The sequence below is a fragment of the Dermatophagoides farinae genome, chromosome 2, assembly GCF_024713945.1.
Source record: "Dermatophagoides farinae isolate YC_2012a chromosome 2, ASM2471394v1, whole genome shotgun sequence".
Classification (NCBI taxonomy): Eukaryota; Metazoa; Arthropoda; class Arachnida; order Sarcoptiformes; family Pyroglyphidae; genus Dermatophagoides; species Dermatophagoides farinae.
In genome coordinates this window covers 7,641,665-7,666,053 of record NC_134678.1, presented here as the reverse complement: position 1 = coordinate 7,666,053, position 24,389 = coordinate 7,641,665, and the positions used below count along the sequence as shown (strand labels likewise).

General features: G+C 30.6%; 4 protein-coding genes across 7 annotated transcripts; 3 read left to right on the top strand and 1 right to left on the bottom strand.

Annotated features, from left to right (window-relative positions):
* Nucleotides 1-2,378: 2,378 nt before the first annotated feature.
* On the top strand, nt 2,379-11,911 carry gig (TSC complex subunit tuberin). 3 transcript variants are annotated; one of them, XM_047052574.2, is made up of 13 exons: nt 2,379-4,905; nt 4,964-6,123; nt 6,191-6,388; nt 6,459-6,611; nt 6,672-7,556; nt 7,620-7,751; nt 7,823-8,027; nt 8,085-8,379; nt 8,571-8,965; nt 9,030-10,714; nt 10,782-10,869; nt 10,939-11,030; nt 11,104-11,911. In XM_047052574.2, the coding sequence occupies exons 1-13, from the start codon at nt 4,554-4,556 to the stop codon at nt 11,509-11,511; spliced, it is 6,048 nt and encodes a 2,015-aa protein (XP_046908530.2). In that variant the 5' UTR covers nt 2,379-4,553; the 3' UTR covers nt 11,512-11,911. The 3 variants fall into 3 exon arrangements, with proteins under 3 accessions (XP_046908530.2, XP_075591717.1, XP_075591716.1); XM_075735602.1 differs by having other exon boundaries at nt 4,421-4,905; nt 8,664-8,965; XM_075735601.1 differs by having other exon boundaries at nt 4,421-4,905; nt 8,574-8,965.
* Nucleotides 11,912-13,041: 1,130 nt separating this feature from the next.
* LOC124500252 (integrin beta-PS) lies at nt 13,042-20,012 on the top strand. Of its 2 annotated transcripts, XM_075735595.1 has the most exons (8): nt 13,207-13,985; nt 16,040-16,337; nt 16,431-16,650; nt 16,728-17,301; nt 17,367-17,717; nt 17,773-18,429; nt 18,496-19,228; nt 19,314-20,012. In XM_075735595.1, the coding sequence occupies exons 3-8, from the start codon at nt 16,467-16,469 to the stop codon at nt 19,377-19,379; spliced, it is 2,565 nt and encodes an 854-aa protein (XP_075591710.1). In that variant the 5' UTR covers nt 13,207-13,985; nt 16,040-16,337; nt 16,431-16,466; the 3' UTR covers nt 19,380-20,012. The 2 variants fall into 2 exon arrangements, with proteins under 2 accessions (XP_075591709.1, XP_075591710.1); XM_075735594.1 differs by having other exon boundaries at nt 13,042-13,985; nt 16,040-16,650.
* A 68-nt stretch (nt 20,013-20,080) lies between these two features.
* Nucleotides 20,081-20,315, bottom strand: LOC142598206 (uncharacterized). The gene has a single exon (XM_075735600.1). It carries the CDS (start codon nt 20,313-20,315, stop codon nt 20,094-20,096), a length of 222 nt encoding a protein of 73 aa, XP_075591715.1. The 3' UTR covers nt 20,081-20,093.
* A 790-nt stretch (nt 20,316-21,105) lies between these two features.
* LOC124499033 (uncharacterized) lies at nt 21,106-23,338 on the top strand. Its single transcript, XM_075735597.1, has 2 exons — nt 21,106-21,178; nt 21,705-23,338. The coding sequence occupies exon 2, from the start codon at nt 22,043-22,045 to the stop codon at nt 23,216-23,218; it is 1,176 nt and encodes a 391-aa protein (XP_075591712.1). The 5' UTR covers nt 21,106-21,178; nt 21,705-22,042; the 3' UTR covers nt 23,219-23,338.
* Nucleotides 23,339-24,389: the final 1,051 nt, after the last annotated feature.

The following is a 24,389-nucleotide window of genomic DNA, read 5'->3' as shown; positions in this document are numbered from 1 at the left end:
TTTTGCTTTTGAAAAACATATGATCAATGTAATAAAAATTACTTGGTTAAAATGAAAAAATGAAAAATAAAATAAAATAAAAAATTCTTGATGATAATCGATCCTATCGATGATGACGGAACATGATAATGATGATGATGATGGTTTTTTTATATTATAATCATCATCATCATCATCATTTTCATGTCACTGTATTTTTTTTTTTAAATTTTCATGACAATAATGACATCTGAATGGATTGAAGAAAGAAACAAAAAAAAGTAAAAAAAAAACAATGACATGTGACCAGCACGTATGAATAAACGGAAATGCATCGATCGATCGATCGATGTGTGTGTGATCGGCCTACAATGATATCGTTTTTCCATTCATTTTCCAGTTAGATTTCCGGTTGAAATTTACTATTTTTTCAAAAAAAAAACACGTGTCAATGATAAATCATTAATCTGATCTGATTGAATTAAGTGAATTTTTGTAATCAATGATTTGTACATAATAGTAGTAGTTTGGTAGACTGATCAAGATGTTATTTATAGATTGACAGCAAAAAAAAAAACAGATTTAGATATCCTCACTGCTGTAGCAGCAACAAACATATTCGTTTCTTTTTTTCCTGTTTTTTTTCATGTTGAAACAACAACAAAAACAAAATGAAAAATAAATAAAAATTCCCAAAATCCCAAAAACAGCAGTTATATTTTGCATGTGTGTGTGTGTATGTGGCGTCATCTAATGTCGGCCAATTAAAATCAAATAAAAATTTTCATTTTCATTTTTTTTTTTTGAACACATTTTGAAGGTCATAATGAAATTGATTGATTGATTGATTGATTGAATGTCGTAAGTAACATTTAATGATAATGTTGGCCATATTAAAAGAGAATCGATAATTATTTAATCATTATCATTATCAACTATATTTTATTGATAAATGTTCATGTGATTTTTTTTTTGTCAATTTTTACAATTCTATCCATTTATTTTTTTTATGGTTTTGTGATCATCATATGATTAATTTGTATCATATTGGGAATGGAAATGAAAACAAAAAAAAAATTTGGACAAAATTCCATTGAATTGTTGTGGCATACCATTAACAGCAATAGCTTCGTGTGTGTTTGTTAATGTTTTTTTTTTGGCTGCTGCTGCTGCTGTCATCCAGGCTCATTGATCTCGAAAAAAAAATATGGAGAGAGAGAGATACAGAGAAAAAAAAGAGTTAAAAATCATGTGTCATTGATGACGAAATTGAAGAATATGAATGAAATTCATTAGAAAAAAAGAACGCTACCAGTTAATTTCAATAATGTAAAAATGTCAACATCAACAGATAGATAAATAACAACAAGTAGAAAAAAAATGACAATGACAAAAAAAAACAATGAAAACAATGAAACACACACACACACACACCCTTTCAATTACATAACCTGTTGGCGAGCAATTTTTTTTTTTAAATATTCGAAAATGATGCCCTGTTCCTGTGTTTGATTTGGTTGCTTGATGTTGTTTTGGTCTGTTTTGGTTTTGTGTTGTTGTAAATTTAATTTTTTTTTCTTCCTTAGATAATTTGTTCGTTTGTGATTGATTGAAATCGATGAAATTTTTTTTCTAATTTTTTTTTTTTAAATTTCATCTGGCAATTTCCACCCATTTCGACCTGATGATTGTCGATATAGTCGATTGTTTTTCGCCTTTAAATTAATGTTTTTTTTTTATTATGTGCACAAGTGCTGCCGCCGTATAGCATGTGTTTCAATATCATACACGGTGATCATCAATATTCGAATGGTTTTTAATTCCAAAGAAAATATTCAACGAATCCATTGTGTATGTGCCATTTTGGATTAAATTTTTTTTTATTTTCAAAAAAAAATTCAATTTTTCATCATCATAAAAAAATGAAAAATTGTTTAATGTTACATCCATTCATTATGTGTGTGTGTATACCAAACAACAACAACATCATCATCATCAGCAACAACATCAACATCAACATCAAACAGCAACACAACTCGAAACACTAGCACCGCCACCACCACCACCACCAACAACAACAACACAGCAGCTGTAGCCAACCATCAAAAGAAAAAAAAAAAAAAAAAAAAATACTTGAATTAAATGGGAAAGAAGAAAAACAACGAAGAACAACAACAAGAAGAAGAAGAAGAGAAAGCATAGAGGGGGAGAAGATCTCTATAGTTTTTTTTTCGAAAAAAAAGAGCGTTTAGTATATGAGAAGAGACAGAAATATTATCCAATAACAATATCAACAACTGCATCATCATCATAAGAACAAATGAAAATGAAAATTTTTTTTTTTTTTTTTTTTGAAGCTTGACAACAACAACAACAACAACAGAACAAATCACACACACACACACAATGATCATTGAATGAATGAATGTTCTCAAGAATCATGAATATTCAAACAAAGACAATCAATAAAGAAATTTGAATGTGAAACAATTGTCATCAAATATCTAAATGGTTGTAGTGTTGTTGTATATATATATGGGTGTGTGATTCGTTGATGTTGATTTTTTTCTTTCTCTCTCTTTCTCATTGATTCTCAAAATTTTATTCTGATCTCGATCCGATTTATCATGGATTAATATTCACATCAATCAATTTTTGCTACGTGTTTAAACCAAATTTCATCATCATCATCATCATCATTAGACTGCCATTTTTTTTTGTAAACAAGAAAAATTTGTACGAAAAAAAACGAATTCAAATTGTCAAAGCCATTCAAGTGCTTGTCTTTGTCATATTTTTTTTCGATTCTTTTGATTATTTTTTTTTGTTCATCCAAAAGCTATTTTTGCACACACAAATTCATCATATAATTTTTTTTTAAAATGAAAATGTCGTCATCATCATTGTCGTCTTTATGACAAATGTGTGAATTGTATTTTTCGTCTTTTGTTTTCACATTGTTGAGAATTGCAACAACAGAAAAAAAAGAACATGTGAACCTGATTCGCATAGGAAAAAAAAACTAAATGAGAATTTTTAAAAAAAGGTTCAAATTTTTATTTTTATTTTTTTCGTTGTTATTGTTAATGTACAGCAGCATCAGCAGCAGCATTAGTATCATCTATCAATCAATCAAGATCAAGAATGTGAGGATCAACCATCCAAAAAAATTCAATCAATAAAACCATATAACAAGCAAATAAGCAAAGATGTCAGACTGTTGATTTTGTTTTTTTTTTTTTTTGTTAACTGGAAAATTATAAATTCTGCTGAAAAACAAGATAGTCATCATCAATTATTAGCTTGTGTGTCGTCTGTTTGTTTTAACTCGAAAAAAAAATTTTTTTTTTTCATTTTTTTTTTTTTTGCTGCCATCGCAACCATCATGACCACCAACAACCGATATATTTTAAATATATTATCAAATTGAATGTGGTTGTCTTTTTTTTTCTTTCCATTTAAATCAAACGACGATATCCTTGTTTTTTTCTGCTTCATGTTCATCTTTTTAACCACCATATATTATATATACAGAAATTTTTAAATCTAGATTATAAGACTTGATAATTCTCAAAAGCAAAAAAAAAAAAAAGATTCGAATTCGAATAAATATCAAGGATTCTTCCTGGTCATCATCTTCGTCCATCCTTCAAACGTCTTACATACATACATTCACACACACCCCACCCAATCAACCAAAATTTGTTTACACTTATCATCATCATCATCGTTTTATTGGTCGGCTGAAATAAAATCCTTCTAGCACCAAATAAAAAAAAAATTGAAAATGATAAAAAATAACAAGTGAAAAAAAAATCACATCAGCTTTACAGCTTAAAAAAATGCAGTTGAAAAGCTGATGATGATGTGAATGAGAGATAGAGATAAATAGCCAGATCGATTTGATTCAGGCCGGAGAAAAAAAAAATTCATCATACATCACTCGACTGTGGCTGCTGTTGCTAATTTTTTTTCTTCTTTTTTTGCACATTAATTTTTGATGATGATGATTTTTGAATTTGTTTGTGATTGAAAAAAAAACAAGACCAAGAAGAACGAATTTTTTTCTCCCATTTTTTTCTCTCTCTCTCTCTCTAACCCTTTAATCATTCACCACCACCAAAAAACAACAACAACAACAAAATGTGATATTTTTTTTCGATTGTGATATATTGATTTTCATCATCGTCGTCGTTGTTTTTTTCACTTTTTTTTCTGATATAAAATATTTATTTATATCGAAGATTCTTACATTGACTACGAAGACGATGATGGTGATGGACATGATGAATATCCATCGCATGTCAATCATAATTTGTCATCGAAAACAACAACAACAACAACAACATTGACTGAAATTTATTCGACTTGAACAACAACAACAACAACAAATCCAGTGTAAAGTAAATATTTTCATTGAGAAAAAAAATAGAGTAAAATTACAGAAAAAAAATACCAGCCAGATTCGGCATGGTAAACATCCATTATTATATATGGTGGTAATGTTGAAACTTTCGAGTGATCAAAAGAATATTCATATTCATCATTTTTATATATTTCTAATCAAAAAGTAAATGAAAAAAAAAATAAAAATGAATGAATTGATCATAATACGTAGCGGTTCATGGGAGAATCGTTGTAAATATCTAGAAGAATTAATTACAACAAATTATGGAAAAATTCCACAATTCAATCAACAGGAACGTGAAAAATTTTTAAGTTTTATATTTGAAAATACAATCGATTTATTGGATAAATCATTACATCCAAATGAATGTCGTTATCGTGTATTGCGTTTATATTGTAAATTATTGAATGGACAAGCTGAATCTATTGGCATGTTACGTTATCATCTATTCAATAGATTACTAGCCAATGATTTGACCAATGATGAAGACATTCCATATATGATTGATTTTCTTATGGGTAAGTTTTTTTTGATTTTGAAAAAAAAACTGAACAATAACTCCTGTTTTTTTTACAGTATTGACTGATCATGGAAAAATATTATCACATTATGAATCGGATATTGGCCATTTTATTAACGGTCTTATTGAACGATTATTTGAACATCGATCTACGACCACCACGACTACAACATTGAAAGCGACTACTATAATATCTGGTGGTCAAATAAAAGTGATAAAATATGAAACATTTGTACAGCAAAAGTTTCTAAAATTTATGATTAATCTGATTAAATATAATGCTGCATATGTTGCATCGGATAATTCATCAAAAGCTTTGATCAAAATGATACGTTATGTATGTGCATTAGCCTATCAATCAGAATCAATTGTTGAATTGGAATTGATTTATGAATTCTTGAATGTTGTATTGAGCTATTCACATCTGCCTAATGAAACACTAAGTCAATTTATAGTCATCTTATGTATTGGTATTAATCGTGAAGAATTATACGTTATTTGCAATAAAATCATGCGTAATTTAATCGGCACATATCTTGGATATGATGGTCTAACCACATTACATCATATTGTTGAAGATGAGATTAATTTTTCAGATAAACTACTGATACGTGGTGCTGTATATTTTCTTGTTCAATCATTATGGGGTGATATGATCAATGAAAAAACATCGATAAGTGCAAATGTTATTTTACCTGCATTCAAAATCCTGTTGAATAATGATATGGCTACTAGTCCGCTTATTGCATTGGAAATTGCCAATGGAATTCATATGTTTATCAGTGGTTCGTTCCATAGTAAACCATCATTGGATACGAATCGGCCATCCAATGCTAATAATAATAATAATTTGAAAAATGAATCATTGAACATTATAAAAAGTTCAGAAATCATCTATCAATATACCTGGGACCTTGTACTTGATGTTTGTGATATACTTGTCTCCAATCATCTAATGATTGCCAATCGTAATGGTACTAATCATCATGATACAAATAATCAACTAAGATCAATGATTCTTTCCATATTAAAATTATTGGAGCAAATAATTTCATCCGAAATCAATACCAATACTATTGTCGTTGACGATGTTCATTGTGGTAATGTCGATGTCGAAGTTGTTGATGATGAATGTCCATTAAGAATTTTATTTGATGATGAATGTTTTACTGAAAAATTTTTCACCATTTTCGAAATGGCCACTGATCATTTAACGGTAAATGGAATTTTTTTTTTGCAGAAAATTTTTTTTTTACATTTGCATTTTTTTCCATATGTTACAGAAAGAAACTATTTACAATCTGATTGAACATCGTTTAAATCATATCAATCGATATCGTTTTGATTTGGAAAATAAATTGAAACAATTACGACATGTAATCAACGTTTATTTCATATCGTCAATGAATAATTCGATCCGTTTAAAATGTTTGGAAAAATTGGAAAATTTTCTCAACAATTGTACATTTCTAGATGCCGATGTAAGTGATTTTCTTCCATAGTTTTTGATTGATTTTTATTTATTTATTTTTTTCCAAACAAAAAAAAAAGATATTTTGGGAAAAGGTGGCTTCCAGTTTTTTCTCCACTTCTTCCGATGACAATAGACAATCACGTGAATTGGCAATTAATTTTCTAATTTTTTTGGCTAAAAAATCACGATCCAACAAAAATTTACTAGAATTTATCGAGATATTTGAAACGGTAATTGATGATTATGATTGATTTCTTTATAATTGTTTTTTTTTTGTTTTGTTGTTTCAGACCATTCACAATCGGTTAAAAATATATCGACAACATTCAGTGGATCATCGTTCATCGCAGAATGTTCATACCATGGGACCAATTACGCATCAAATGTCGGCTCCAAATGTACATGAAATAACCATATTCGATGATGCTATACGATCCGTAGATGGTTTTATAGCAATTTTCATTGAAAATATCAATCATATCCATTGTCATTCAGCTGCTATACATTCATTTCGATCATTGATCAAAATTTTGGCTTTCCTTCAGAAATTACATCCATTTCATCATCATCATTCATCATCTGGTGAAGAATCATATTCCTCATCCTATACTCGTACATTGTCATTAATGAAAAGGAAAATATTTCATACAATATTATCATTACGTACAAATCGATGGGCACAATTAGGAGTGGTCGTTAATCCAATGACCACTCATGAATCATCATCATCTGAAGAATGTGTCCGTTTCACTCCATACATATTGATTCGTGAGATTTTGATTGTATCAAATCAATCAAGTCCTCCTATAAGCCCACAACGTCAACAGCAGCAGCAGCAGCAGCAACAACAACAACAACAACAATCGATAATTGAGACTAATTCAAATAGTCCCAATATGAATACCTCATCATCATCTTCATCTTCATCATTTCATGGAGCATTCATTGAAGCTCTTAAATTAGTTATCGAATCTATTCAATTTGAAAAAGATTGGTCTGTTTTGCATCTGATATTTGTTGAGCTTCCAAAAACATTAAAACATAAAGGTTTGATATTGGCTGCTACCTCTTCTGCAAATTCTTCAAATCATTCGACACCGTCATCTTCGATGACACATTTATGTGTTAAAAATGAATCGATTCCCGATCTAATGGTCAATGCTCTTTGTACATTTGTAAGTTTTTTTTCTTAGCAAAATCTGAATTTTTTGTAATTCTTATCACTTAAAACACGCTAGATTGATTGGATTCTAAATCATTTCAATGAATTGCATATGGGTGAAGCAAAAATCAGCAAAGTTGACATTCTAGCGCATATTTATAATTCAATTTCTGCCTTGGTTGGCTATAAACTACTATCATCATCACAGGTATTGATGATTGAATTTTATTGTTGTAAATGAAAATATTATAATTATCTTTATTTATTGATCATTTATAGAATTCTATTGTAAAATGTCTACTGGATGGATTGATTCATTTCTCATCAAAGATTCCATGTCTTCGACAATGTATTGTATCGTTGACAATTTGTTCAATTGAAATGCAAACAACAATGAATCGTTATCTTTCCGAAACAATCATGCAATTGGGTAAAATAACAACAACAAAAGCATTGGCCATACCGAAATTGGAATTTCTATCCAGTATGATTTTTCTATTAATTTTTTATTAATTTAACTAATTTTCATCGTTCATTATAGATATAATAGTATTTCCGGATATATATTATACATTTACCAACAAACAATATTTATCTATATTTATGATAGCACAGTTATATATAAATCCATATAAATATGGTGAATATACTGTTGCATTGGCTTTACGTGTCATATCAATGTGGTTCCTTAAATGTCCGATTCCGTGTCGAATGGATTTGGTTCATTTTTTGATGAAGGGCTTTCAAAATAATATCCTTAAAGATAATGAACCAAATCTAGCACAATTGATGACACAAAAATTATCCAATACCGATATTTCAACACGACAATTCAAGTAAGTGAATTTTTTTCATTAGTAATGATTTGGTTGATTTGTATGAATGCTTGTGCCATGGCCCCCACATTCTTTTTTCGTTATTAACCGTTATTAAACGTTATTTTGTCTTCTTTTTTTTGTTTGTCATGTTTTTTTTTGTTTTTGTTTTCGGTTATTTGTTGTGTTTTTACCCAATCTCTTGAAAAAAGTAGTAGTAATCGTTTTTTGTTGGTATCAAGTCCACCACCACCTCCTTCAACTCCTTTAACACACAATACATTTTCATTTCAACCTTTCAATAGTTTTAGTGGACATCAATCAAATTCGATTGATCATCATCATCATCATCAACAACAACAACAACAACAACAATTTACTTTTTCATCATCATCATCTGCATTCAATACTGTTGGCCATCAACAGCTTGGCAATGATAGTGTTATATTCGATCCAAATGATAAAGAAAAATCGAAAATTGAATTGGTTGAAGTTTGTATGGATATGTTAGCATCGAATGCGTTCACAACATCATCACCGCTTCCATTGAAACCGTCGATGATTGATAAATTATTAAATAAAGACAAGACACAATATTGGATGATCGGTAAGTCATCATTGTAAAATTTAGATTTTAAAAAATATTTTTTTTTTTTGTAAAAAAAACTTAGGACACAAATTAATCCAGATAACAACAACTGGCTGTACATCAAGAGCAATGCGAAATGGTTTCTGTAATAAATGCTATACAACATGTCATATGAATCGGCCACAAACATCGACGACAAATAATTCATCATTGAATAATTTGGTCAATAATTGGAATGAAAAATTTAACAGTGATTTGAATGCAAGCAACAATTCCTTTCAACAATCACAGACCAATCAATTTAATCAGGCAATGGCAAATAGACGTCGTCATCGTTCGGAAATAAATCATAGTACACGGATGAAATATTCAAATTATACTAATGATGATTATTTCATCAATCAACAACAACCAAACACAATTCCAGCATCATCATCCACAGAATCAGATTTGAATGTTGTTAGTAAATATTGCCGTTGTTGGTGCCAAACATGGGCCGAAATTTTGATTCGTCGAGCAACTGGCACTACAAGGCTTATACTTCGCGTTGAAAATAATCTGGGTGAATTTCCAAATTGGACATCATCGAAACATGAAGATGATTCATTAGCTCAATTATTTGAAAATTCATTCCCAGATCTGAATATTTCATTAAAGAAACATCCAGATTATGAATCAAATGATGAAAATATTACTGGTAATAACAATAACGAGATCTCAACAAATTCTAATCAGGATGTAGCCAAATCAGACTCAGGGACTATTTTTAATTTAAATGATCAACAACAACCACAACAAAAAGCCAAAACTTCTCAACCAGTTAGTCGAACTGCATCATTTGGTAGTCGTACATTACAAGCACATAGTAATACCAAATTCTTTGATGTTCAACATCAAAGAAATCAGGATATGGAAACCGCAAGATATCATCATGTTCGAAAGCTTGAAAAGGATTTTTCTTTCGAAGAAAATACACCGGAAGGTTCACAAACAAGTCTTGTATCATCCGGTGGTAGTGCTGATAATACTGAATTACAACAAAATTTTCAACCTACAACGATGTTTCGTGATCGTGGCCATACAATTTCTGTGATGACGCCGGTTCAAAAAAGTTCCAGTTCATCATCAGCTCTTGGCGGCGGTAGTGGCTATCATTTTCATTCACAGATTCATGAATCATCATCATCGATATCGGCATCAAATATGAGCTTGTCATCACGGCAACCATTTTCACCCGCTGGTCTTTCACCACAATTTGTGTTTCTACAATTGTATTACAATTCTATGTTCAAAGATAGAATCTGCCATCCAAATTCTAGTTCAAGCTCTGAAAAACCGATTCAACTTGATCGTAATGAAGCATTGAAATTATCGTTGAATATATTCGATCGAATTACGCCATATGAAACGCACAAAATTGGCATACTTTATGTTGGTCCTGGACAGACAAATAATCGTGCTGATATATTATCCAATCAAATTGGATCGTATAGATATGCTAAATTTTTGAAAGATATTGGACAATTGATTTCATTGGAAGATATTGATCCTCATGTATTCTATGTTGGTGGTCTTGATGTTAAAGATGGCCCATATGCTATTTCATGGTGTGATCATCTTGTCCAGTTGATATTTCATGTTGCAACAATGATGCCTACATTACCGAAGGATCCAAAATGTAATAATAAAATGGCACATATTGGTAATGATCTCGTTTGTATTGTTTACAATAATAGTGGAGAAAATTTTGATCTTTTCGCATTGAAAGTAAGATCATTACTAATTTATTTTATATCAATTCTAATCCTTTTTTTGTATTGTCCAATCCATTTAGAGCGGTTTTGGACAGGTAATGTTGGCCGTTGTATTGATTACGCCATTAGAATATGATAGTAATATTGTCGAGTTAAAATGTAGAAAAGGTTTGAACAGATCCAGATGTTTTGATTATCTATTATTCATTCATTTATTTATTTTTGTTATACATAAAGAATCTGCTGAATTTATTGGTTACACTGAATCGCAGGTGTTATCAGATGAAGCTTTACCAGTTTATGTACGACAATTGGCCATGCATGCAAATGTAAGTGTAGTTTATTATATTCTGTAGAAATTGATTTAAATCTAAAATCTAAAAAAATTATTTCCAATTTTAGCTTGGTGCAATGGTCTATAATCCAAAACAAGAGATGAGATCATATCATATTTCTAATTGGCTTTCAAGATTACGAAACATTAAACGAGTTCGTAAACGGGCACAGCAACAATATCAGGATAATAATGATCGATATTCGATTCGTAGTACTAGTACTACGACTACCACTAATGTTGGTAATGGTGTACGAATGGTACGACAAAGTCAATCATCATCAATCGGTGATGGATGTGATTATTCATCATCAACAGCATCATCATCGGGAATATCAACAGCGGCAAATTCAGCAATTAGTCCAAATATCTATTGCAGTGGTGGTGGTGGTGGTTGTAATGTTTCATTCGATTATGAAGCTATATCACAACGATTAGCCTTTCCAGACTTTACCGAATTCACAAAAGACTATTGAATTTGGTTATTTTTTTTCTTTTTTTTTGTTTTTGTTTTTTTTTCTTGGATCAAATTCTTACAAAGAATTTATCTCATTTATTACATAACAATAGCAAAAAAAAACAAAACAAAACAAAAAAATATTTGACCCACATCCCTTCGATATATACACAGAAACAAAAAAAAAGTAACCGCACACAAAAAAAAGAATGCATACAAAATACACATTTGTAACAACCACAGAGAGAGAGAGTGAGACAAAGATAAAATATATTTTTTTTCTTCAAAAAAAAAAAAATTTAAAATTCTTCAACTTTTTTAAAAAGAAAAACATTTATGTTTCATGCATGCAAAACAACCAATTTGTGTTTTTATTATATATAAAAAAAAATAAATCGAATCAATTTCCTTTTCCTAAATTTTCCTTTTTTTTTCTTTTAAATCAAATTTTTTTTTGAGTGGTTTTTTTTCTGTTTCCCAAAGACAAGATGATCCCAAATTATATTAATGATGATAACTTACTTTACAAACAGACACAGAAACAGAGACAGAGACATCTATTCATTTAGTTTTTCTGTTTTTTCTGTCTTTTTTGTTGTTGTTGTTGTTGTTGTCCCATATTGAAGGCAACATTTATCTATATTTTTTGTTTGTTTGTTTGTTTGTTTGCTTTCCATTCCATTTCAACAACCAAAGAAAACGTTTCAACAAATCTTGTTCAACTAGTTACCATAAAAGTCTATAATGTGTGTGTCTGCTGTAAGCATCCGTCCAATACTGTGTGTATGTATGCGTGTAGTTTGTTGCTTTTACCCCAAACATTATGATCATCATTATACACCGACACCTACACAAACAAACGAAACAAAAAACACACCGTTTTGGAGGAGAAAAGAAAAAAATTTTTGGCTTTTGCCATCTTTTGCTAAACATATATAGAGTTGTTTTTTTTTTTTTTTTTTTTTTGGTGGTGTGTTTCTATGCGAGACTAGATTGATCATCAACGCCAACGCATTGGATATAGAGATGAATGTCATATACGGTGTGTGTTTGTTGGTAATTTGAATGAAATCAAATTGGCAAAAGACGAGAACCATGATAATCAACAGTTTATGGAGAGATCGAAAGAGTGAGAGCTATATAATTCAATGGGATTCTTTCATTTATGAAAAAAAAAATTTGGTTCACATAATTTTTTGTAGAAAAGGGAAACAAATTATTGAAAAAAAAGCGCGCGCATTTAAAAAAAATCCGCATCATTTTTTTTTGTGCAGAATCCGGATGCAACTTACTGTTGCTGTTCTGAATCATTCATTTATTCATTCACATTCATTGAGAAATATGAATCTCACACACACATATTCTTCACATTTTAGGTGGACAAATGTTTTTCTTAAAAGGATAGTTTATGCTACGACAACAACAACAACAAACGCGGCATGTTGTTGCAAATATCGTCCGCAATATTGTTTGCAGTCTTTTTTCTTTGCTTCTGCCTTTTTTTCATACACACATATACTGTGCTTTCATCATATTGTTGATCATCATCATCATCGAGCCTAAATTTTGATGATATATGATAATAAACGAAGAAGAAGAATTTTGTTGTTGTAAAAAAATTTTCATTCATTTATTTACAAAATAACAAACTGGGCGTGTGTGTGTGTGTTTGTGTATATAGAACATCACCATCATCATCAACAACAACAACAACAACAAACATCGTTGGTTGATTGTAAAAAAAAACACATCTTCTCTTGTGATTAGTGTATATGATGATGAAAAGAAGAAAATTATTTGCCTGCTGCTGCTGCTGCTGCTCTTGATCCTTTTTGGATTTAGTGATTTCAATTTGTGTGTTGAGGATATTTGTATAACATTAGAAAAGAAGAGATCATCATCAGCTAAACACACACACATACAAAGACAGATGGGTTTTTGACTTTTTTTTTTGGCTAAATTGTTGTATGTTTGTTTGTTTGTTTGTGACAGTGTGTGTGTGTGTGTGTTTTTTTATATATTCGGGTTCCACATTCATTCACAATCGTTGGTTGATTCAGTGCGTGTGTGTAAATTTGTCATTTTTTTTTGGTGTCATCTATTTGTGTTTTCATTTCATTTCATTTTTTGTTTGAGGGTAATGGTCGATGGGTAATGTGTACCATGAGACAAACAAACACACACAGAGATGATGCTGTGAGAGGGCTTTGACCAAAGTTTTATTCTGCAAAGAAAAAAAAATCATCATCGTGAATTATTTATTGTGTGTGTGTGTGTGGTGGCGGTGATGTGATCAAAGTTCATTCAACGTTTGTATTTCATTGATTCTCGTACATTTTGAATTTTCATCATTGATCAACAACAATATGTGAATGAATAAAATCATATCCACTTTGGATCATCAACTTCCGTCCATTTTTTTTTCTCCATCCAATTGGATAAAAGTGCAATTTATCTATTCAATCAACACATGAAAAGATCTGTAACAAATCTGTAAGTAAATTTTTATATCGATTGTCAATGTCATTCAATCATTGTTGTTGTTGTTGTATTTCAATGATAATACTCACGGTAACCATTTGATTATTATTAATCATCATCATCATCGTAATTTCTATAATCAATCCATTATGGTTATAATTTTGGTTAAAAAATAACTTTTTTTTCTGGTTCATCATTTGTGATTTGAAATTTTTTTCCGGCATGATATCATCATCATAATGATTTTTTTCATTACAAGAATCGTAACAAAAATAAAAATGCAACCAGATTATTTTTATTCATTCCATGAATGAAATCCAAGTAATTATTCAGTAGTGTGCAAGAAGAAGAAGAAATCGGTTTCCAATGATTTCATATTTTCTATTTTTAGAAAAAAAAACAAACACACAGAATCTTTGTGTTTTTTTTCATAGGCGCTCAACCAAAAAAAAAAAAAAAAAAATTTTTCGCATGAAAATGTGCCAGAATTTTGCTAATTTTTTTCACACACACACAGAAGGAAAAAATCTATCGATGAATTTCGAATGCAAAAAAAACCAGGCTGGCCGGCCATTTCAAATCAATTTCATTTCGGTCACATTCATTTGTGTTGGACTTTGTCCGTTTTCATTGTTTGCAGTCAACTTGGTTGAATCATTAACATTTGGTTTGATTGATTGAAAACACGTGTGTGTGTGTCTGTATATCTGGTCTGTTTGCTTGACTTGCAAATTGTAAATGATGATTTACATATATATGACCCAACCGACAACACATGTCTATCGATATATCGATCTCAATATCATTAACGTTCATGATCTATGGTCATTCTTATTTCATTGTAATCGAATAATTCCTCACTACACAAATCTAATAGAAAAATCATCATCATCACCATGATGAAAATCCTACGATACTTTGATTTCCATAAAACGAAACAAAACTAAAAAGCAAGAATTTCCATTTAAGGAAAGTTGTTGTTTTCATTAAAACAAGTTATTAGTGAGCGATAGAAAAAAGAGAGAGAGAAAATGATGATTTCTTATTTCTTTCAACTGACCAAGTTTTGTCCTTTTTTTCATTTCATCATCATCATCACTATAAACATCACTATTGATTGTCGCCAAGTTCCGGTGGTTCAATTCAAATTCAAAAAAAAAAAAAGAATTTCCTAAAAAAGAATTTCATTCATCCATTCTCTAATATTAATGTCTATGAATGGCCATATAAATAATATAATTTGTATGTGTGTGTGATGAAAAGCGACATTAACCGTGATGATGATGATTATCATAATTTGTGAAGATTTCACACGCAAAGATTTGTGTTGTTTTTTTTTCTCCAAACTTCAAACACCCACACACACACACACACAAGCGCAGACATACATAAACATAAACTAAATGATTAGTTTTGTTCGAAGAAAAAAAACCGCTCTAAACTAAATCAAATTCAATTGTAAATTTCAATATTCTAGAATCTAGATCATTGGTCACACAACATGTTTTTTTTGTTGTCCATTATTTTAGTGATTAAGATTTGCATGTTGTGAATATTTATAAACATTGTACACAAACACACACACATGCACAAAATATATACATTGTAATAAAGTTCATAATCAGAATTTAGAAACTATTTTCTACCATATGTCATATTGATGGGGTATGGTCGATGAACAAACAAAATTCTTACCACTCACACACACACACATATCACAAACAGAAAATGACTTTTGACCTTTCTCTTGAATCACCAATCATCCGTCATTGTTGAATGAATGGCTTTTATTTTTATTTTCACCGTCTTCTACGATGATGATGATGATGATGAAATCTAAATGAACATAATATTTCTATTTCTATTTTTAAAACGAAAAAAAAAACACTGACCAATCTGACATCTTTTCAGTGTTTGTGGAACACCTGTTCATTCGGTTATTGATGCTACTGCTGCTGGACAATAACAACAAACACACATAATCTTGTTTTTCTTGCCAGAAATTTTCCAATAAATTAATTCGAATTCATTCGTTTTTTTTCGTTTCTCAACTTTTTTTTCTTTAGAATTATTATTATCCACACACACTGATGATGATGAAGGTGACAGAATCTGTGTGACTGACTGACTGAATGACTGACTTACCACCAACCAACCAACTATAACTTGTTCATTTACGACAACGCCGACATCTGAAATCACTGCCAAAAAAAAAAATTTCGTTTTTCTGCATCCCAAAAAACCTGACATACTTTTATTTTGTTTTTTTTCCATTGAAACGATTTATTTCTTGTACAATCCGTCCGCCTACGAGCAACAGAAGAAGAAGACGAAAATTCTTTCATCCAATCGACGCACAAAATTGTGTGTAGTATTTTTTTTTTTGTTACAAATTTTTTTCAATAAAAAAAATTTTCATTTCAAATCTCAAAACTTAACGACGAATATTCACATTAGCTAAACAAAGAATCCTGCCAATAATTAGAATCAAAAATGAAATTCAATACTGATCATCGGACGAATCATCATTGTTTAAAAATGCAACAAATTGAATGCCATAATCACCATCACCATCATCATCAAAGAAGATTTAATAATCAAATAAATTCAAATGCAATCAAGGCATTCCTCATATTTATGATTATCAATCAAATGATACAATTATCATTGACTGAATGTAAGTTATTGTTTTTTTTTGTTTTTTTTTTTGGTTCACAAATTAAACTTGAATTCAAATTTGATCCATTTTTTTAGATAAACTTAAAACCACCTATTTTGAATATAAAGATACATCACAAGCATTGAATGCACCATTCTCGGAACAATTACGTGATTCAAGGCTTTGTGTTGCGAAAACAACATGTGGTGATTGTATACGAACCAAAGAATGTTCATGGTGTAATGTACCGGGAAATTTTTCTGAAGATCGTTGTAATACAATGTATAAATTACAAGAGATGGGCTGTCCATCTATGCATCTTTATTCACCACAAACATCATTAGAATTGGAAGAGGATGAAGAATTATCGAATAAAACCGATGAAAATATGGATCCAATACAATTGAAACCACAACGTGTTTCGATACGTGTACGGCCACAAATACCGAAAACGTTTCAAGTTACCTTTAAACAGGCACTTGATTATCCTGTTGATTTATATTATCTTATGGATTTATCAAAATCTATGGACGATGATAAAGCCAAATTAGCCGAACTAGGACATGTATTGGCAGAGACAATGAAAAATTTAACGAATAATTTTCGTCTCGGTTTCGGATCGTTTGTCGATAAAATTGTTATGCCTTATGTTAGCATAGTGCCGGAAAAGTAAATCACATATTTCATTCATTTTTTTTTTCATTACTAATTTTGTTTTGTTTTTTTTTTGTCAGATTAATTGCACCTTGTTCTGGTTGTGCAGCACCATATGGTTTCAAGAATCATATGAGTCTGGATACGGATTCAAGCCATTTTGTTCAAAAAGTAAATGATACACAAATATCTGGTAATCTGGATGCACCGGAAGGTGGTTTCGATGCAATTATGCAGGCAATTGTCTGTCAAAATGATATTGGATGGCGTGATAAATCCCGTAAATTGTTGGTGTTTTCCACCGATGCTGGTTTTCATTATGCCGGTGATGGTAAACTAGGTGGTATCGTTAAACCAAATGATGGTGAATGTCATTTAGATCGTGATGGTTTATACACTGAAAGTATTACACAGGATTATCCTTCGATTAGGTTTGTTTTTTTTTGAATTTTTACTAGTAATTTTTCATTTTATTTTTTTTTTTAGTCAAATCAATCGTAAAGTTCGTGAACATCATGTGAATATTATATTTGCTGTGACGAAAGATCAATTTCATATTTATAATCAATTAGTTGGTGGCCATAATAATTCATTATCATTGATTGAAGGTTCATCGGCCGGTATGTTGGCCGTTGATTCATCAAATGTCGTACAATTAATTGTTGATGAATATCAGAAAATTACATCAGCCGTCGAGTTGAAAGATAATGCAACGAATAATATTCGAATGAGCTATGCATCGGAATGTTTAGGTCAACGAAAAGAATCTACAAGTGTTTGCAAAGGTCTTCGTGTTGGTGATAGTGTTGATTTTGATATCACATTATTAGTGGAATCTTGTCCACCGAATCGTCATGATTGGAAACAAACGATTAAAGTGTATCCAGTCGGTTTGAATGATGCACTTTATATTGATTTGGAAATCATTTGTGAATGTGAATGTGAAAAAGAAGAAAATCGCCAGGAAAAAAGTCCTGAATGTAATTATAAAGGTAGCTATCAATGTGGCATTTGTAGCTGTGATCTAAATCACTATGGAAGAAGATGTGAATGTGATGCTAAAGATTCGAATCCCGATGAAAAAGAAGCAAGCTGTTTTCGTGGTAATGATACAAAAGTTTGTTCTGGACGTGGTATTTGTCGGTATGTGTTTCGATTGTTTTTTCTCTTCATTAATTGATTAATCCGTTTTTTTTAAATTTCCATTAGTTGTGGTGAATGTGAATGTTCAAAACGTGATTCACCAGATGAAAAAGTGACTGGAAAATATTGTGAATGTGATAATTTTAGTTGTGATCGTTATGATGGTCTTGTTTGTGCTGGACCCGATCATGGAACATGTGAATGTGGTTCATGTAATTGTAAAGAACAATGGACCGGTACTGATTGTAGTTGTCCAGTTGGTAATGAACAATGTATAAAACAGGATAGTGGAAAAATATGTTCCGGCCATGGAGAATGTGTTTGTGGCCAATGTATTTGTTTTACAAATCAAACCGAACAATATACTGGACAATATTGTGATGAATGTCCAACATGTAAAAATCGTTGCGATGTTTATAAAGATTGTGTTGAATGTCAAGTATTTAAAACTGGCCCATTGGCTGAAGATGATTGCCGTAATTGTACGCTGAATCCTATAACTGTGGAAGAATTGGATACAAAAGAAGGTGAATTATGTGTCGTATGGGATGAAAATGATTGTGTATTCAATTTTAAATATAATTATGATGAACATGAAAATTTGGTCTATATCTATGCACAAGATAAAAAAGATTGTCCTGAACCTGTAAATATTTTGGCTATTGTTATCGGTGTTATTGTCGGCATCGTATTGATTGGCATTGCTTTCCTATTGATTTGGAAATTATTGACAACAATCAAAGATCGACGTGAAGTGGCACGTTTCAATGAAGAACGATTGAATGCTAAATGGGAAACGGTATGTGTTTTTTTTTGTTGATTTATGCAAAATTTTTTTCAATTGAATTTTTTTTTCGCATTTTAATTTTCCAAATTCCACATAGGGTGTGAATCCAATATTCAAGAAAGCAACAACCACATTCAAGAATCCTACATACAGTGGAAAATGATGATGATTATGACTTTCTACTTCTTCTTGTTCTTATAATCGTTGTGTGTCGTAAGGAAAATTTCCCGCAAAAAAAAACGCACAACTGTGATATACTATTGATGAAAAAGTTCAAACTGCAAAAAATCAAGTTTTAAATTTCAAAAAAAAATTAGTCGTCTTTATTATTCGTATCACACACACACACGCATCAAAAATTGTTTCATCACAACATCTTGTATTGCTGCATATAGATTTCATTATATTATATACTTATTTAAATGTTTGATAATTAATCTACACAAAATATGGTTGGACAAACTTTATGCATTTTTTTTTTGATTTTGTGCCAAAAAAAACCCCGAAACAAAACAAAAATCATCCTGGACTGATTTACATAATTTTGCACTGTTTTTCAGCCTTCCGGAAATTATTATTTTTTTTTTGCATATTTATTTGGAAATTTTTCTTCTTTTTTTTTCTTGTTCATCATTATTCACCCATCACATGTCATCATTATCTGGTTTTTTTTTCTATTTTTTATTATTGTATAAAAAAACAAAATAATAATTCTAATCAAATCATTCAAATCTCACAAATTTTTTTTTCTTGTTTCTCTTTTTTTTTGTTTTAATAAATTTACATTACATAATAATAATAATAGCGGGAATGGGAAAATGTTGATTCTTTTTTTTTTTCATTCAACATGTAGAATTTGGAATTTGTCACTCTCAGTTCAGCCATAGAAACCACCATAATTGCCCAATATTTGTCGCAGTATGCCACGTCCACGTCCCCAAAGATTATATCGTAATCCTTTACCATATGGTAATGCCCAATATCCGGCACCTATACCGGTTCCAGCATAATAATGCGGTGTCATCGATACGATGTTGGTAATGGCCAAAATGATTGCCAAACACAGGATTAATGAATATAATAATGTTGATGGATTCATTTTCGTCGATTGATTCGTCTGATGATACTTTGCTGCTTTTTTTTATTATTATTCGTTGTGATTCGTTGTTTTCGACAGATGACAAATATTTCAGAATTGGCGTCTTTATATATATGCACATCTGGAAAATTTGTTTCAAACAGAGATTGCTGTTGTTGAGGTCACCGGAACGATGTTTTTTTTTTGTTTCTTTTGTTTAAAAAAAACGGAAATTCCATTTTTTTCTGCCAAACAAATATTGATGTACACTACAATAATGATGATCAAGGTTGTTAAAAAGTGAATGATCTGGATTTTGTTTTTGTTTTTTTTTGTGTACTTTCTTCAAAGTCATGAAAAATTTGACCCCGGAAATTCATTGAATAAAAATGAATTTCCGTTTCGAATTGATGAATAAAAAAAATTGGATCAATTAATAAACAATGACAAAATCAAAAATATTCGATCATCGATATTGATTGATTTATTTGCTTTTTCACTTTTGTATATGTGTGTGTTTGAAGATTGTTGTCTTGTAATTGTTGTTGTTGTTGTGGACAAAGACAAAGAAAATTGGCGGCGAAAAAAAATAAACATTTGGCGACAATAATCTTAACCTCAAAAAATGTGTGTTATACTAATCATCATCATCATCATCATCATTCGATTGTTAATCAGTCGTAATGTGTGTGTGTGTGTGTGTGTATTTGTTATGTCTGCATTTACCGAATAAATTTTGCTTGGTATCGTCAAAACATTACCTGTGGTGTGCGTATGTGTCTGCCTGCATGCCTGCCAATTGTCTTGGTGTTTTCAAACTTTCCAATCTGAAAAAGTATTTATCGATTTTTTTCTTTTTTGTTTCTTTTCAAGAAACTCTAATCGTATGTCGGCTTATTCAATTCATTCGAATCATGTACAGAGAATAACATAAGACAATAACGAAAAGGAATTTCAAAATTTAGTGTGTATGTGGTGGTATTGATGATGCTCGCCGTAGTTGGTGATGATCGCGGAATCTTTATTTTTTTTGAACTTGGAGGGATAAAAAAAAATCTGGTCATTTTTGGTTGCCACATTCCTGGTGGTTACTCTGTTACGCATGATTCGAATGAATTTTTTTTTTGTTTTTTATGACATTAACGAAAACGAGCAAAAAAAAACCAGAAGAAATAAAATTAGTAAATGATGATGACAACGTGCTCATAACCCTATCTGTACTTTTTTTCAACGTGTGTGTGTTTTTTTTTGTTTGTTGTGGCTATTTTTCTGACATAACCCAAACAAACACGCATAAACACAAACGCACACACACACAAAAAACAAAGGCGGAGTGTAAACGACACGACCAAATATTTTTCATGGTCAATGCTATAACTTATAGTTTTTTTTTTTATTTCGAAAAAAAAGAGGTCGCATGCCTTTTGTTGACACGCAACCCTTGTTGTTGTTGTTGTTGATTGATCATTGAAGAAAACAAAAAACGAAATTCTAAAAAAACCTAGCAAATCTCCACACACTCCTCAAGTAGAAGCAGCAGCAACAAAATTTGAATCAAATCGAGTTTGAGCCGTTTAAAAGTTCAACGTACTTGTCCATTAGTGTTTCATTCGTGAAAATTCATCAAGAAGAAAAAAAAACGCAACCAATTTGGTCTCACGTCATTTGTGTTTTTTTTCTGGTCTTCATGTTTGTTTATTATTTGGTGAGAGAAGAAAAAAAAATTGTTTTTAATACCAATAGTCAAAATGTTCATACCGATTTTATTTCTTCCGGTCATTTTGATCCATTGCCGTTTGGTGATTGGTGCACCTGTTTCCGAAATCGATTCATCACCATCACCATCAACATTATTACCACCGTCATCGATAATAGTACCAACTGTTGCATCTGTACAAATATTATCAACATGTCAACCAGGACAATATTTTAAACGTGATTGTAAACTTTATATTAGCTGTGAAAATGGTAAATGGCGTAGAAATTTTTGTCCAGAAAATAAATATTGGAATCAAATTGCAAAAAAATGTGATGACATTCATAATGTGCCTGAATGTTATGAAATGTCTCTAGAAATACAACGTGATGCTCGATCAATGATGCAAGCTAAGCTGCGTTCATCCAAGCCACAACCACAATCATCATTGTTATTGGGTAATAATCCAGTCGAAGAAGAAAAAGAAATTGAATATGATCCAAAAACAACGACAATAACAAAAATTCATCATCCAAATAATAATGATCATGTTGAATATGATGATGAATATGAAGAGGAATCAGAATATGATGATGACAATGACAATGATAATGAACAGAATCAAAAAAAATCGAAAATTGTGACAAAAATTTTGGAAAAACCATATTTCTCATCAAAAGATTATGAAGATTATGATGATGATACTGATGATGATGATTTTGAAGATGAAAAAACAATGGAAATTAATCAACCAAAACAATTATCACAGCCAACAAAACGAAGCCATAATCAAGATGAAGAAAAATTTATTAAAAATGATATCATTACTAACGATCGTATGGTGACAATGAATAAACGAAAAAAATCCAAATCCAATTATCAACGATCATCGACAATGACAACGACACCAATGATGAATACATATGGTAAAATTTGTATTGTACGTGGTAAACAAATTGAATGTCATGATGATGATAGCAGTGTTACCACGACGAGTAGTACTACGACGGCCACGACATTATCGACCACGACACCTGGTTCGATTGATAATTTGGATGGAAAATCAGTCATTAATAAATGTAAAACCGATATCATCGATCATAATGATCAACGAAAAGTGCATTCATATTCATTTACAATTGAAATCAATATTGATGATCGAATATTTGAACGTATTGAACGTTTTATCAGACTTATTATCTATTATATTAGCTTTCAATTTATGTAAATTTGATTTGTTGTTTGATGTAAATTTTTTCTTTTTGTCACGAAAATACATTTTATTCATGTGTAAATAATATATCATTCTGATATGCAATTTCCAATAAAAAAAAAACAATAAGCAATCAATTATGTCGTGTGTGATTTTTAATTTTCATTCAAATTGTTACGTAGTCTAGGTAAGTAGTAGGTAGACAAACGGCAAATTATTATTTTTCATAATTTTGGCACCAACGATGGATTATTATTCAACGCGAAACGGTGGTGGCTACTAGTTGTCGTCGTCGTCGTCGTCGTAGTCATCGACGTCGGTAGATATTTATGGTTTTTGTTTTGTTTGAACAACACAATAAACTCATTTGGCTCCAAAAACACCAAATTACCTTGTGCCATAATTTGAAAATTTTTTTTTTTGTTAATCCCCAATATTTTCAAGTTTTCTTTTCAGACTTGTAAGATTACAATCATTAACCACCATTTACTATATCTCTATATTGCACAAAACAGTAAACAATAACGTAATTTATTGATTCAATAATCATCAATTTGGAAAGCCATTTGAACAAAAACGACAACGGCAAACAATTATTGTCTGACAATTGACTGTTGCCGTTGTTTTTTTTTTTTGTTTTTGATTTTTTCCCAAAATCTTTCTATCGATCCAATTGGAGTGATCCACATTTTCAAGTCTTTCATTGCTGTTCTGTTTTTTCGGTTGTTAATTAGTATCGGAAACATTTTTTGTTCCGGAGAAATGGATTTTTTCAAAAAAAAAAAAAAAAAAAAAATAAAATAAAATTCCTTTCTTCAAACACTTCTTGTGTGTTCTGTTGATTGATTATCACCACCACCATCATCATTGATGGTCATCATGATGAAAATGAAGAAAAAAAACATTTTCAAAAAAAAGCGAAAAATTCCAATCATTATTGACATTTTTCATCATTTCTTTGGTCCAAATATACATACAAATAAAAATAAAGAAACCTGTATAGTGGACCACCGAAAATGTCACCAAATAGAAAAAAAAACAAATATAAAAGATATAAGTGTACGTTATACGTCATTATCAATGGCCAGAAGAAAAAAAATGCTTTACCTATCAATCTCAATTTTTGTTTTGTGTGTTTGCAAAGATCTACCATTTAGATAAGGAATTGATTATCGTTGTTGTTTCA